Genomic DNA, 15,385 nt, shown 5'->3' with positions numbered 1-15,385 from the left:
TAAGAGCGACGAGCAGACTTGGATATTGCGAGTGTAATCAATAGCTGTTGTCATCAATATGCAGTGGATCATAAAATTAAACTAGACTTTTCATGGAGAAATTGATCTAAAGGAAAAGATTACCTTATGTTGTTTGTGGCACTAAAATCAACCTAACAAATTATACGCAACGAATGGCCACCAAATATCATGGAAAATAATATCAAACACGTTATCATGCAACTGACACATACTTTTTGATAATTTGTGCGCGGAATATCGTGCAAATAAATAACGTCATGTGAGAAACACTGATGTCAATTCCTGTTACACTCGATGCAAACAAAAAACATCTTTATGAAATGATACGTGCATTAAATAAGTGGACAAAATCAATAGAAATTGGTTCAAACATCTTTTATAATACTTCCTTCAGATCTACAGTACAGTAGCCTACTCTTTTACTCTAGTCAGTGACCGTGCCTTCGTCAGTGATTGAAAGCCTTTGCAGGTATAAATAAACTACCAGGATAAAGTCTTCAAAGTAGCCTTCAGATTCAAGGATGAAAATCCCACAACTTCTGAAACAACAAAATCAAGTACAAAATCTCACTTTCGTAGCATAAAATTTTAAGTGTAAAGCAATTCCAACTAGCAAAGCCATCTAAAAACAAAAAAGACAAACTTCTAGAAAATAATAGTTTGATGATCGAAAACCGCGACGTGCTAAAATACAGTGCAGCACATGATGAAGTTGCAGCTCATTTTGAAATTTTGTTCCAGTCCTCTAGTGTCCATGCCATATCGACAACAAGCAGAAATGTTCTCCGCTAGATGCTCTCAGATTTAAATCTTTTTGATGAAAAACGCTTAGCGTTCCAGACTCACGAGTATCGATTGATTGAAACTCGGACAGAGAAAGCTGCTTTGAGAGCCTAATCCTGGCAGTTTTGCATATTTGTAGAGGCTTTCAACCACTGACGCAAGCCCGGTCACCGAGTTTGACGGAGTCAAGTTTCCGTTTGTAGAAGGGTTATCTGTGAGCTATTCCACCCATCAGGCGCCGCTGAATCGCTGAATAGAGAGCTGTTCTTGAAATGCGTTGCTCAAGCGTACACTTCGAGAGTCGAACCAGCACCGTTTGATCTCGCAGCTTGTTCGTTCGTGAAGTCAGGCGCTAGATGCAAGCGACCTTTTTTAGCCTGATGCTGCAGGTTCGTTGCAGTAATAACGGTTTGCATTAGCTTTTGGAACGCAGTTCCCTACAGTCATGTCCAATAACTACCAGAGCAAAGCCGCAGCATCAGGCTAAAACAGGTCGTTTGCATCTACATTGTAAAGTAAACAACGATTAGCTGCTAAAAACGAAATTCAATCTATTGCATGTTTAGAATAGCTCTCCCAACTGTTCCTTTTGCGTCCCATGGTTTAGAAAACCACTGCTCTACCTACTATAATACAGTACAAGGTAAAGTTTACGTCATAACTTTATCATCACTAGAATAGGTTAATTTAGTTGTTGACTTAATGTAGTAGTTTAAGAAATGTTTTTATTTCGAAACACTACATTTTTTTCAGTTTTTGAAGGGCACATGATCATGACCAAATTCCTACTCCTTTAATATGCTGCTGATTTGGCGTGTGGCCTATACGCCGTTAAGTTAATGCAATATAAAAGCATTACGTGTGTGTTTCACTCAGCCTTCGGGAGCCACGTGACCAAATGTCCCTTGAATATGCTACTACATGAATACCTTTATTATTTTAGCTTAGCTTACAGCTTTATGCAAAAAAAAAAAAAAGAGTCGGACCCATTGTAAAGTTTTCGAGTGATTGTACCTGGAATCGAACTAATACCAATAGCAACGACACAAACAAGTTGGTTACAAAACTTGTTGGTAGGTAAACCACAATAATATTGATTTTCATACTCCGTCACTACTGAAGTGTTTTTTCTGTTCAACCAACTGTTCAGTTTCCATTGATGTAAATCGTAAATCTACATTGCAAGGTTGTTCTTTCCTGCGTTCACCAAAACAGCCGAAAGGATAGGCTACTGTGTTTGATTAACTTTGGTCGCTTCAAACTAAACTTGCGTGCTAAACCACTTCAATCAGCTTGAGAGAAGTTACAAGTTTTGTTGAAAGAAGTTACAATGTTTTTTTGTGAAGCGAAGTGTTGACAGACTGCTTCGAAATCACCACAGCTTGTTACCGCTCACATCAAGAGGCTACTGCCAAATGTAAAGGTTTGTTGAGTGCTCAAATAGTGAGAATGTACTGTAGTCGTTTACAATGAACTTTCATTGAACTGGATGATGAAAGATGCATTCTAGTTACTTGGAATAGTTTTATTATGCAAAACGAGAACATAATTGCAAACACGCGATACCTCAAAAGAAAATGGCATCAGTAAATTCAACGATTAGATTACGTTGATGTTTAAAGTTTCAAACTTGCAGTTGGTGTAAAAAAGCGAACATTGTCATTTTTTGTTTTATGTTGATGTATAAACCATTCAGGTAAATTTTGAATTAACATTTCCTAAAATCTTTTTTTGGATACCTTTTGTTTTCTTCAGTAAAATTATAGTCAAATTATTATTCCATGTTTTGAATTGTCACCTAAAGTTTGGCAACAAATGCTGCAACTGGTCAGTCGATCTTTCATCCAAATGATAATAACATCTGCTTAGAGTCAGATTACTTTCTTATATATTTTTGAGCAGTTGCCAGTTTACGACTGAGTTCATTACCAATATATTCATCAACGTTGTTGAAGCTTCGAGACTGGTCATGGCAGATGTCGAGTATTAGTAGTTGTTCTCAGTCAAAATAGATCATTAGCAATATTGTCTTTGAATCGCCATATGTAGTAATTGGTTAGACCGAGATCAACGAAAAACGTCTATTGTCTTGCGGTCAAGCATAGGCTACTATACTGTAGCTTCACAAAAATAAGACTGTGAACAAAGGGAGTGATGAGAAGCGTTTAAGTTTTTTTGTTTTACTTGGAAAAAACTGCCGATTGCACAATTCTTCACAAAGTGAGCTGTCAAGACGTTTTAGTATTTCGTTAAGCAGCGTTTACACAACACATGTTCTCAGTGCCGGATTAACCAAGTGCGGGGCCTGTAGCAGATTGATTTGATGTACAGATAATACCTGGGAAGTAATTGAATATTTTATAGATTTGATCTACATTCTACAACAAAAGTAACAAAAGTCTAATGTAATGTTTTATTTGTAAGGAGAAATATAAAACTTCAACAATATCATTCAAAGGTCTTTTCGACGCATTTTGATCTCTGCAAATTTGGCAATTATTTCAGATGAGTTTAGTGACTCCAGAACGTCATTTTCAATATTCAGAAGAGTTACATAGTGTAGCCATGTAGGGTTAGCCGTTAGCCGTGTAGGGTCCACTGGCCTGCTGTCGACATTCTGCCTTTTGTTCTTGGTCATTCGCAAGTTTCTCCATAGCCTCCTTTATGAAAAGAAAACGTTCCTTAATAACCTTAATGGCATCACAGCTCTTGCGGACCATCGTGTTGCAGAGAGCCTCTTTAGCACTCCACCACCTGAACACTCCAGAACGGACCACCGGTGTGTTGAAGCAGCAAAGAATACATAGATATTTTCAACGAAGTCAAAGAACTGAATTGTTTCTGGACACGATTGTGCAGCGCATATACCAACTAAATTCAACAAATGAGCAATTTGAGCATAGCATGGAACATATTCTGCAACAGCACCAATTCTTTTTTAACAAGTGCCTGTAGGAACAAGTGCCTCCAGCGGAAATTATCGGTTTTTTAAGTTTAGAATAATTAGGAAGGGACAAGACATTGGGACTACAGTAATTTAATCCTACAATTATGTATAATGTTCTCCTATGCCATTCCAGTTTGCAAGCCAAAAATTACTTGCCATGTTCGACAAGCTTTTGCAAAAAAAAAATGTTTTCCTCGCCAAGCGCGGGGTCTTGTGAAGCGCGGGGCCCGTAGCAGCTGCTACATCTGCTACTATAGTTAATCCGGCGTTGCATGTTCTGCTTTATGTGTTTTACATTAAGGATTAGCAGGAGCATCGACAATAAATCAAACTTGTTTGTTTTTTTATTAGTAGCCTATTACTTTTTTCACGTTTCGTTTGCGAAACAAAGAACCTCTTTTATTTCTCACAAGGGGTGGAAGGCGTTTGTAATTGTTTCGTAGAACATTAGAAGCATGAATTGTTGTTTAAAAATTTAAGATGCGAAGAGATATGCAGTAATCTAATTTTGAATGTTAATGACATGCAGAGTATTCTTTCTGCACTGCCTTGACTATAATTTTGTAACACAAATTTGAAATTTGTTTTGGACCCTTCTCATTAATTATATCAGGCAAGTAATACTAAAAAGTTGTAATTTTACTGCGATATTTGTCTTTATCAACAAGTTTTGCGCTCGTATGTAGCCTACTTCACTTTGATAAATGAAGTAAAATGCTATCAATCGGCAGTTTGAAGATAAATTATGAGTTTATGTTGTATAAATTGAAAGTATGGAAACTATTTCAAAATTGAAACAAATCCGTGTAGTTGATTAATAGCCTTGTCATGTTATAAAAAAAATAATAAACGTTTGCTAAAAGTTCTATTTTTCAGTGGTAGTTTAGTTTCAGTTGATTTTACATTGATTTGATGCAATAACGAATCATTTGAAATTCACCTCAGTCATTTGAGTCACAGTCATCAAGCGTCACGCTTGACTGAATGCATAAAATGAACTCAACGAAATCGTAAACTTTTTCTGTGGCAGTTCCATATTTCGTTGGGCAGCTTTTTGCTTTGTCCTTTTGGTCAACGCAGGAGAGAAACGAATAAGCTTTAAAACTGCATTTGTCAGTAAGATCAAGTTACGTTGACATATAGAGTATCACCTGGAAAATAACTTCCCAAAAAAGATTTTTTTTGTGCGATTTAAACGAGGCGTAATATTCAGTCTCATCTGAGCAGCTGCAAATTCAGCTAAGTTTATTTTTCCGTTAGCGTGAGGCACGCGTGAGGAAGTTGGTAACATGGTAGATTGGTAGATAGATTAATTGTGTGTATGTAATGCGGTTCCTTTTTTTTTTTACTGTCCAGTAGATCATCAGTATCTTTGTGAGAACAGATAGTAGGCTTTTACAGAGTGATAGTTTTTAGATAGTTTGAAAAAAGTCATACTATCTGGTTGCTTAATGTTTTAAAAGATCAAACGTCTGTGTCTTTCACAGTTTTTTAAAGGATTATGTTATTTTTGTTTGTTTATGTTAAAAGTAATTGAAGCTTTCATGCATTGTCAGGTCTCTACAAAAGTTTATTGTTTGAGTTTAATTTGCAATGGTTATATATTGATTTCCACAATAAGCTGGCTTATTAGACACATACGATGACGCAGAATGTCGATCTTAGGTAAGGGCAAAGCGAGCCACAGTTATGACAACCTGATTATATCTGTTCGCTGTTCAGTGACTAAAAAACCTTTCAATGCAATAGTCACTGTAGATTTTTAGTTGTTTTCACTCTTTATGTGGTTTGGGCTACTGAAAATTTATTTTGACACAATAATGAGTTATAAATTCAAATTATGTTTCAATGAACGAGCCTGCTTCGAAGCAAACTAAAAAAGAAGAAAATGCTTTTCACCGTATTTACAAACTTAGTCGTCGTTTGAATTGACCATTTGGGGGCTTGGTATATTTTTTGCGACCCCAAGGTGTCGATATTGTCTTGACAAACGTCATACTTTTTATTAAAAGCGTGAAATGATGTCTAGAGAAAAATAGCTTCTTCAGTAATCGCTGGGTCATGGTTTAGTTGACAAATTTGAATTTCACGGTCAATTATAAACAGTGTAGTCATTTGATTGATTACTTCGTGTAGCCAAAAGAGAAAAGTAACCAAGTCTGATTGAATTGTAAATAAGTTTTGTTACGCTGTTTTGTTCTACACAACATTGCAAGACGTTATATCAACGACAGCTTGACAAACTATTGAAGAGCAACGTTCCAGACAACAAAATCAGACGTTGAATCAATATAAAAACAACGGTTTTTGCTGTCTGGAGTTTGTGTAAGGTGAAACGTTCATTTTCTAAACTTACAAACGGTACAAGTTCTCAGTGCGTAGATTGGTCACGAAATTGAAGTTTGTTTACGTACAATTATTGTCGAAGAAATGAACGTCTGGTGTCTCAAATATTGATGATGTCATGGTGAAAATTCTAATTGAAATTTGAATGTAATGTTTTTAGTGGATTAGTGACTTCTTTGATGCATGCAAGTCTGAGGTAAAAATGAAGTGATTCACGTATTGACGGAAACCTTTGTGAGATTTGCTAGTTATTTTCTTTCGAGGCTAGATCATAAGTCAACAAGTTTGCCAATGTTAAATTTCGCCCTTTCAATAACCGTTTGGTTTGTTGAATTTGAAAAAAGACTTGATAGCGGTGGGATGAAAGCTTTTCGTTAGAAACTCAGCTGTTCAATTAAAGTCACAAAAACCGTGTTGAATCAACGCATACTCCATTTGGCACAGGAATTTCCAAACTTGTCTCCAGCAGGGCCAAACGTGATATTGCGGAAGTGCCCGAAGGCCAACAATCCCTGATGATTTCTTTTTGCGTAATAACATATGCATATTAATACCCGGGACTTTTAAAGTCTCGGATTAATATTGTGTAAATTACTGTTGTCATTTAAAAAAACAAAAAAAAAAACAATATTTAATTTGAAACATTTTGTGATTTACATATCAAGGAATGTAAGTTACGTCGGCTACCTGCATTAGCAGAAATTATAACATCTAGAAACTTCGTAAAACACAGCTGCTGTTTGAAGAATAGAAAGCATGAAACTAACGTTTTGATTTCAACGCCCAGGTCAAGTCTGGAGTAAAATATGATGCAGGTAGAACTTAGAAGTCAATTAGTTTTGGTCTAAAAAAGACATAACTAGCACACAAATGTCATACACAAGCACACAAATGTCAAGCCAAAGAAACTCAACATTGTTTTTGCAAACGCTTACATTTCTGAAAATTTGTTTGTATCCAGCTGCTGGTAAAAAGTATGAGAGAAAGATGTTGCTGTAGCTTGTAGCACTTGGCGTCGCTGTGAAGCTCAACCAGTTTCAGCTGCAGATGAGCTGGAACCTCATCATGGTCCACGTTGAAAAGAAACGTTAAAAGCAACAAGTCTTTCATTTGTGACACAATTCTAAAAGTGGGCCTTGCAATCGTTGGCAAGAGATACCAGGAGTGCTGTTTATTTTAAAAGCACTGCCATTGTTAAAAAATTGCAAGGTGAAATGATATAACTTGTGCGAGTCTGCGTGCCAAAAATAACACATTGCACAAAACCATACGAGTGCCATACAAAAACGCATCGCGGGCCGTAATTGGTCTGCGGGCCGGACTTTAGACACCCCATATTTTGCCTACCAAGCTTCAAGTTCCTTGTTTTTTTTTATTTGGAATGAAGTTTGTTATTCTGCAATGGTGAAATATTTGCTGAATTCGCTTTCAACTAAGCTTCCGTGTCACTCGAGAACCCTCGAAAACAAACGGGTCTTATCGAAAATAACGCCGTGTACGCTTCAGCCAATCACTACCCTTTTTAACCTGCGTATAGTTTGTCTAAGGATTAACTTCTTCAGTTTTGCTTATTTTGTCACAGTTACTCATCAATCAACTGACATCTTTTTGTGTCGTTTCGATGTTAAAAATAGTTGAATCAACAAAAATTGTACGTAATTGTTCATGTGTTTTAAACGTGGGTTGGACTTACGTAATTATTTCGTGGTTGTTACAAATGAATTCCTCTCTATTTGGTTGGTTAATGATCAGTGCTTGGGCAGATAATCTCTTCATTAGTCAGTGTGTCGCTGAATTCCTTCATTTTTAGTTAGAAAACATTTGTCAAAAACAGCCGCGGATAAGCTTTCCTTGACATCAATTTTACTTTGAAACGCCGTAGTTAGCTTGATAATTTTTGCTTAACTTTAACTATTTGCCAGTCGTTTGCCTTATGTTTCAGTCAAATGGGCAAAAACCTGCGTAAACATTAAAGTACTTAACTTACATGCTCAGATCCAACTAAATCTGAAGGATTTAGTGGTATGTTACGGAATAGAATGAAAACCTTGCCATACTGCTTGTTTTACAGAAAGTTATTTTCCAGTTATTTTCCAAAAAGTCTTGTATTTCATACTAAAAATCGTTCTTACTTTATTCATACTTCCATCTGTGAAATTGAAAGTGGTCGTAAAAGAGGTTGAAAATTGACAAAACGTTAATGTTGAAATATAACTCACCTCATTCTGAATCGGTGATATGAAGCTTTTTGCAGAGCATGAAGTAGGCTTCAATCCTTCAATTATAATTTTCTACCTTTGTACGCTATCGATTTTAAGTATGAAAAGGTAAGGAAAGAAGTGACCAAGTCTGCCGGGCTGACGATTACAGCAGAAATGTAGCAAGAGTAGGATGAAGGCGACTGAAGCTGAAGTGAAATTGCAAGAGAAAGTATAGTAAAAAAGATTCACATTTTTAGATATTCGATTATACCAGTGGACGGAAAATCAAATATTAAGCCCCCAAAGAGGCGGTTGGAAAAAGATCTCATTGTACGTGTGATACGGATTTTAAAAAGGCGAAAGGGTAGACTTACAAAACATTGGAGATCAGCAATATTGACGAAATGAAAGCACAAGATTTTTGAAGTAAAGGTAGACTAAATGAGCAATGAAACTATAGTATATCATGGCTACGTAGAGATATTGTGGCTACGGCTACCTAGGTAGTCAATAGTCATGAGTCATTAAAAGCACAGTTTAAGGTGTTCATGAAAAAGTTGGAGATAAATTTAGATGATCAAGTCAATAATCAAAAATAGTTACCTATACAAAAGGGTGTCTTAGTTGGACATTAAGAAAAAGAGATGAAAATAAAAGAAAAAGTACATCAAGAACAACTTCGAATTACTGAGATTGAGAGAAGAGAATGCAGTGAAGGAATCTGAACGAGTGACCTTTGAAGTGGTAGTACACCAGAATAAGTATTTTATGAACTTTGTCTATTTTACTAGTATTTTTTTTTTTTTTTTTGTAAGTAAACAAAGTGGGCATAGGTTTACACGTCTATAACGTTTGGTTGTTTTTCAATCAACTTACTTGCAGAAGAGCTTTCAAACTGAGCATGCTTTTTGATCTGATTACCTTCGACGTAAATGAATATTTCATGAACTTTGCTTACATTTGGGATTTGATTTCCCCACTCTGGCAGCCAATGCTCAGGAAACCATAGCATGTTTTGCTAGACCCATTATGTCACTTTATTAACCTAATCCAATAAAGTTCTTTTTGGAAACCGACGCTCTAAAAATGGTTTTGCCTGTTGTTTTCTGCACATCAAGCTCGAGCACCTCCACTTTAACTTTTTGCTAGCAAAAAAGCGTTTAAATACAAAGAGGAGATTTGTCAGCGAAAAAGTTAGTTTTAAGTTAAAATACAGTTAATTACATTGTGCTATATAGTAAAGGTTTTGGTAGGATTTAAAGTTGTTTTTTAAAAGAATGACTTTGTTGCTTTATTAGAGAGAACAATGATACAACCTACTGTTTTTTATATACTTTATTTGGCGTGAAGTTAGGGATTTAGGCAACGGGATATTGTGGCAGTATTCTCCCGCAACATCTCGGTCTTATTGTAATCCACAATTCTCCACATGTGAAAGGTAAAAGGCTCTTGTCAAATCGTCATTTACACTTGATTTTAAACAAAAAGCTGAAAAGACTGACGTCACTTGTGTTATGGTTGAAATATAAATTGATTTTCCGCATGACTTAAGGCGGTGAGACGTGAAGTACAAATCGTAAGAGACGCGCCGCCGTTTTTGATTGATTTAAGCTCCTCGTACTTTTTCTTTGATCATAAAACACAAAATTAAATTTTCTTAGTGAGACTACTTTTCTTAGTGGACGATGATCTCTGAACAAAAGAAAATCATTTTTTTCACATATCAAGTTGGTATTTCGCTGTTGATTGACGAAAATGCAGGTGTTTCTGTATGAGTTTCTATGATAATGCTGTAGTATAACAAGTGCAAATTCCCTTGTTAATTATAACGTTGTAAATTCAACTTACGATTTGCCAATGATTCATTTTGATAAAACAACGCTAAGGTTTTCTATACTAATGTTTACAATAGATAGTTTAGCTTTTTAAAAGATATCTGAACTGCTGGGCAAACACTTCAATTTCCTCATGCAACTTTTTTAAGCTTTTTTCTTTTCAGGGGTATCGGCTGTCGTCTGCGCATGCATTTTAAAGTTGTGTATACGGAAATTTGGCATTTTTTATATTTCTGATTATAGTGTATGACGCTGTTTGCTTTAAACTGCATGTCTTGGCATTATAGTGTATGACGCTGTTTGCTTTAAACTGCATGTCTTGGCGCTTATGTTCATGAACATTTCTTTTTCTTCACAGGTCAATAAAGTTATTAAATTTTATTTATGCTAAATTGTCATCCACAATATGCCAAATTTTTGGTTAATGGTGATATGTGTTGAAGTATTATATGCTACCTTAGCTGTGTGTTGTCCGACCGAATGCCGGTGTGATGAAAGAAGAAAGACCGTATTTTGTAATGAAAGACACCTGAGGCAGATTCCTTATAACATACCATCTGATACCAGAATTCTTTGGCTGCAAGGAAATGCTTTGGAAAACAACCCACGCTTAGAATCAGCTTTGGAAAGTTTAACTCGCCTGGAAAAGCTTGACTTGCATGAAAACAAGTTGACTTCCTTCCCAAACGATCTACCAGCAAGTCTCGAATATCTGTCACTTAGGTCAAACACCATAAAATTTGTTGGAAAGAACGCATTGAAAGGCTTATCAAATCTAAAAGAGTTGGACATGGGCTACAATAACATTACTGATGTTGGACTTCGGCCCGGTGCTTTCGCTGCAGCCACTAGCTTAGAAGATTTGGCTCTTACCAACAACGCTTTCACATTCCTTCCTGAAGATTTTCCCTTCAGCTTGAAGAGTCTTCGAGTGGCCCATAATAAGATCTCTATCGTTTCTATCCGTTCTTTAAAACCGTTACAAAAATTGTATTTGCTTGATCTTAGTAACAATATGATTGAAGACAATCTTCGGGGCTTAGAACATTTGTTTAAGTTGGAGGTTTTGGATTTAACCAACAATCGTTTGTCAAACTTCCCTACGAATCTGCCAAAAAATTTAACAGATTTGAGACTTTCTTCGAACCTAATCCAATACATCTATGCTAATCACCAAAAGGATCATGGAGACCTTCACAACTTGAACAAACTAGAGAAGCTAGATATTTCATTTAATCGCTTAAGAAGCATTGAAAAAGGATCATTTAATTCTCTACCTTCTTTCCTTTCTATGGAGCTGCAAGGTAACCCATGGGGCTGTGATTGCAACTTGGTATATTTCAAACAATGGCTTACCTTTACCAATGCAATCCTAGCAAGCAGAGATGAGATCAAATGCGCTACTCCTCCTGCCTTAAAAGATGTTGTGTTGGATGTAATTGAATCAAACGCCTTGAGATGTCCATACTTTCCACACGTTGTAAAAATTAAAGAAGTAGCAGCCACTGAAGTGACAATTGAGTTGAACACTGGTGACCTTCAGGAGCCACCTTTTGTTACATATTCAATTATGTACGGAGCGATGCTATGCAAAGACTGCTCTTTGAAAGCCGATGGTAAGCCTGTGTCTTCTGGCAGTGAATCCAACGCTCGTATGTGGATTGACGAATACACGGTCAAACCAATCGTTGCAGGAAAATCGACTACAATGTCTAACTTGAAACCAGACACGAAATATGCTATTTGTGTCATCACCTCGTACCAACACCCAAACCACATCGGCATCGAACAATGCGAAGATATCAAAACACTTTCAATCAACGCTGACAAGCCGACTCCCATGAAAGTTAATGAAAGTTTTCCATGGATTGAAATTGTTGCAGCGGGATGCGCTGTCGTTCTATTGACTGCGTTGACAGGTGCGGCTGTAATTTTCTGTCGACGTCGGTCCTTTCGATTTTTTCGCTCAAAACCCCACCGTGTGACTGCATCAACCAGTGGTTATGCTGCCGGAAGAGGACGTCATTTAGTCGCTGCAAATCCAGAATTTGACGTCACGTTAATGATACGACAAGATCTGCAGCGTCAGAGTGATAGTTGTTATAGCGACAGTCACGACGAGTCTTTTGCAACCACACACACGGGGACAATGACGTCACGAAACAGCGATCATATTTTAAAATACACCGACGACAGCAATGCGACTTACTTAACTCCTATTGGTTTAACTCGAACCGACAGCATGACTCGTGTGAGCTCGCCACACGACTCAGGCTTGTGCTTATAGCAAGCTACACAAGGAGGTTTTGTTTGTCATTGGCTTAGATTCCAACAGCCTTATGATGGTGTTTTCATCTCTGAATCCTGTGAATCATGGCCAGTGGCCACAGTTATATTTGGAAGAGTTGGATGTACCAGTAGCAACACCAGTCGATCTTTCGACGATCAAACAAAAATGGCCGACTAAGCAGTTTATTCCGGTGCCTAAAGTCTTATTATGCATCAACCGTAACCCACTGATTTGAATTGCCGTTTACTAATTCACCATTGGATTTTGCGCAAACTGGTTCCTGGTTAACTTATTATTAGTTTTATTAAATATTTCTGGAAACTTCCTTGGTTTCATATTATCTTATTATTAGTTGGCCAGCGTAATCGACCGCTCAAAAATTCTGTTGTTGAACTGTTGGTGTATCCAACCCTTAGTCTTGTTACCTGAAGGGAACAGAATACTTTCATAAAATGAAGTACTCTAAGGATTTCTTCATGTTTTTGCTCCTACAATTTTACTTTTTATATTAAACATTTTTTATCATGTGTTTGTTTGTTTTTAATATTTGACAAAATAACTTATTCAAAAATTGAATTTTGTTTGATTTATCAAGCGCTGTAAATGTTTTGTTGCATGGACAAAGATTGTTTTAAAGTGGTAGTCTAATCTGCTGTGTCACTACAAATTATAGTTAAAAAGAGCTCCCTCTGCTTCGCAACCCGGCACATACCAAACAGTACCTTTTGTTTTTGCCGTAAGGATGATGACCTGTATATCCGATGATGTTTTTTTCGACAATTTATTGCGTTTACATTTCAATAATGCAAAATATGTTCATCCTATTCTCCCACAAATAAGTAGCCTACGCTTTTCTTTTTTCCATTACAATCGTTTTGCAGCTGTCGTAAGATTCCATGCTACTTGTCATAGGAGTTAAACATTTTAGAAAGTATACTGCAATTTTAGTTTATATTTGATGCAACTTGTAAGTTGTAGTCTCTAAATGCTATCAACATATTTTGCTGTTCCCACTTGTTGTTCTTAACGGCATGATGTAAACTTACACTAAGCTTCAGTTTATTTGATGTGTTGGTGAGTGGTGACGTTTCATCCATGGTTTAACTGTTGGTTTTGTTCGTCGAACACCTCACTGTCAAAAGAGTTCTAAGACGTTATGCTTCTATCTAACCTTATGTCGACGTTTCAAGATATATTTACACCATCTGCTATTTTCTGTTCCAAGTAGCCTCCTGCTGTAGGCTACGTTTATCGTGCTTAGTTTGTAATTTTTGCATCGTTAAAAATTTCAAGTAATAATTTTCATTTAATGATAGCAATATACTGTAGGCTACCCAGGGTCGAGAACCCCAGCTCTTATTTCCAAAATTTTCAATTTGTTTTGAACTCAACTTGTTTCATCCAGCGCACTGTAGTTTCCAAGTAGCCCATCTGAGTACAAAAACCGACATCACAGCAGAGAAACCACCAAATTCAATTCAATTAAATTTATTTTTTCTTTGTTGGAAAACAACAGCAATGATAAAGTTACAAATAGTGTACGGGAACAAAACAAACAAAAGAAATAGGTGGCAAAACCTCAGAAGTTTAAAACGTGCATGTGATGCAGATTTAAAGATTATCCACATACCTAAAGCAACTGGAGGTGTGGCAGTTGGTGAAGCCATGCCATGATTACATGCTGATTACAAGTTACAACCAACACAAAAAAAGAAAAATGAAATTCTCTTACGTTGCCATGACCCATTCGTGAAAACTAGCGTACTGTAGGTAGACTTGTTTTTTCATCGGCCACATGTATCAAACACCTCACACTAAAATCAACAAAACTGCATTATTGTATTTTGTATTTGTTGATTACCTGCCGTTGTTTTATTTAAGTTGTTTTGCTCTATTTTGTTTTTGTTTTTTTCTGGCCGGCCCAGACAACTTTGTATCCATGCGATTTTTGTTGCTTTATTTAGGATCATGTTCAAAGTATTTTCTAGAATTTTTAAAAGAAATATAATCGAATTGCGAGAATTTGCAAGTTTTACCAATTATTCCACTTTTCAGTAGGTAGGTGTAACCTCAACCTAAGCCAATGTAACCAGGCACCCAGGTTCAGTCCTTTTTTAATTTCAGTCAAAAGTATGCAGACGTTAAGTTGAAGTTTTTGGCTGGCAGAGACGTATCGTATGATTTCGCTGCAATCGAATGGTTGAGCAAAGTAATTTCAATGAAAGTGATTCAAAAATAAAGAGGATGATGAAATCGAAAAAATATCGTTTGGTATTTGCTAGCATAAGATCAGTGACGTAGCTGAAGGTTTGTGCCAGAAAGTGCCTAATTAGTTGGCGGAAATGATAGACAACAATTTTTTTGAAAAATTTTGTTTATCATAATTTTAGAGTGTTTTCGTATGTTGTTTGGGTCGCTGATTTCAAAAATGCCGTTAAAATTTTTGTAATGTCAATGGGTCCGTCACAACTCACAACTTATAATTTTATGAAATCATGATTTCAAGTTATATTCATTACAAATATCTCTTACATGGCGTAAAAATTGCGTACCACATCTAAAAAAAACACAATAAACACATAGTAAGACAAACAGTATGGACACCTGATCAAAAATGCACATTGGAAAGGGTCTTTCGTTTGTATGTGGTGTCAAACTCCTGTACCAAACTCCAAATGTAATCTCCCATCATGACTTCATCCCACCTCCCTTGGTAGCGTTTTTCCATAACTGAAATGTCTTGATGAAACCGTTCACCATGCTCCTCGCTTACATGGCCCAAGTTATCACGGAAAAAGTCCAAATGAGAATGCAAATAGTGCAATTTTATGGACATGCGGCATCCAAGCTTTTGGTAGCTTTCAATCAAATTTGAAACAATCATAACGTGGTCTTCTCTTCTATAGCTACCAAGAAATCCTTCCACTGTCATTCGAAAAGCTTGCCAAGCACGTTTTTCCAA

At 36.5% G+C, this 15,385-nt stretch overlaps 1 protein-coding gene across 1 annotated transcript; it reads left to right on the top strand.

The window, feature by feature from the left end:
• Positions 1-10,557: 10,557 nt before the first annotated feature.
• Positions 10,558-14,659, top strand: LOC145776725 (leucine-rich repeat transmembrane protein FLRT2-like). Its single transcript, XM_082587954.1, has one exon. The coding sequence runs from the start codon at positions 10,558-10,560 to the stop codon at positions 12,418-12,420; it is 1,863 nt and encodes a 620-aa protein (XP_082444080.1). The 3' UTR covers positions 12,421-14,659.
• Positions 14,660-15,385: the final 726 nt, after the last annotated feature.

This window comes from Aplidium turbinatum, chromosome 9, assembly GCF_918807975.1.
Source record: "Aplidium turbinatum chromosome 9, kaAplTurb1.1, whole genome shotgun sequence".
In the NCBI taxonomy this organism is placed as follows: Eukaryota; Metazoa; Chordata; class Ascidiacea; order Aplousobranchia; family Polyclinidae; genus Aplidium; species Aplidium turbinatum.
The sequence above is the reverse complement of the archived record's forward strand: the minus strand, read 5'-3'. Positions and strand labels throughout refer to the sequence as shown.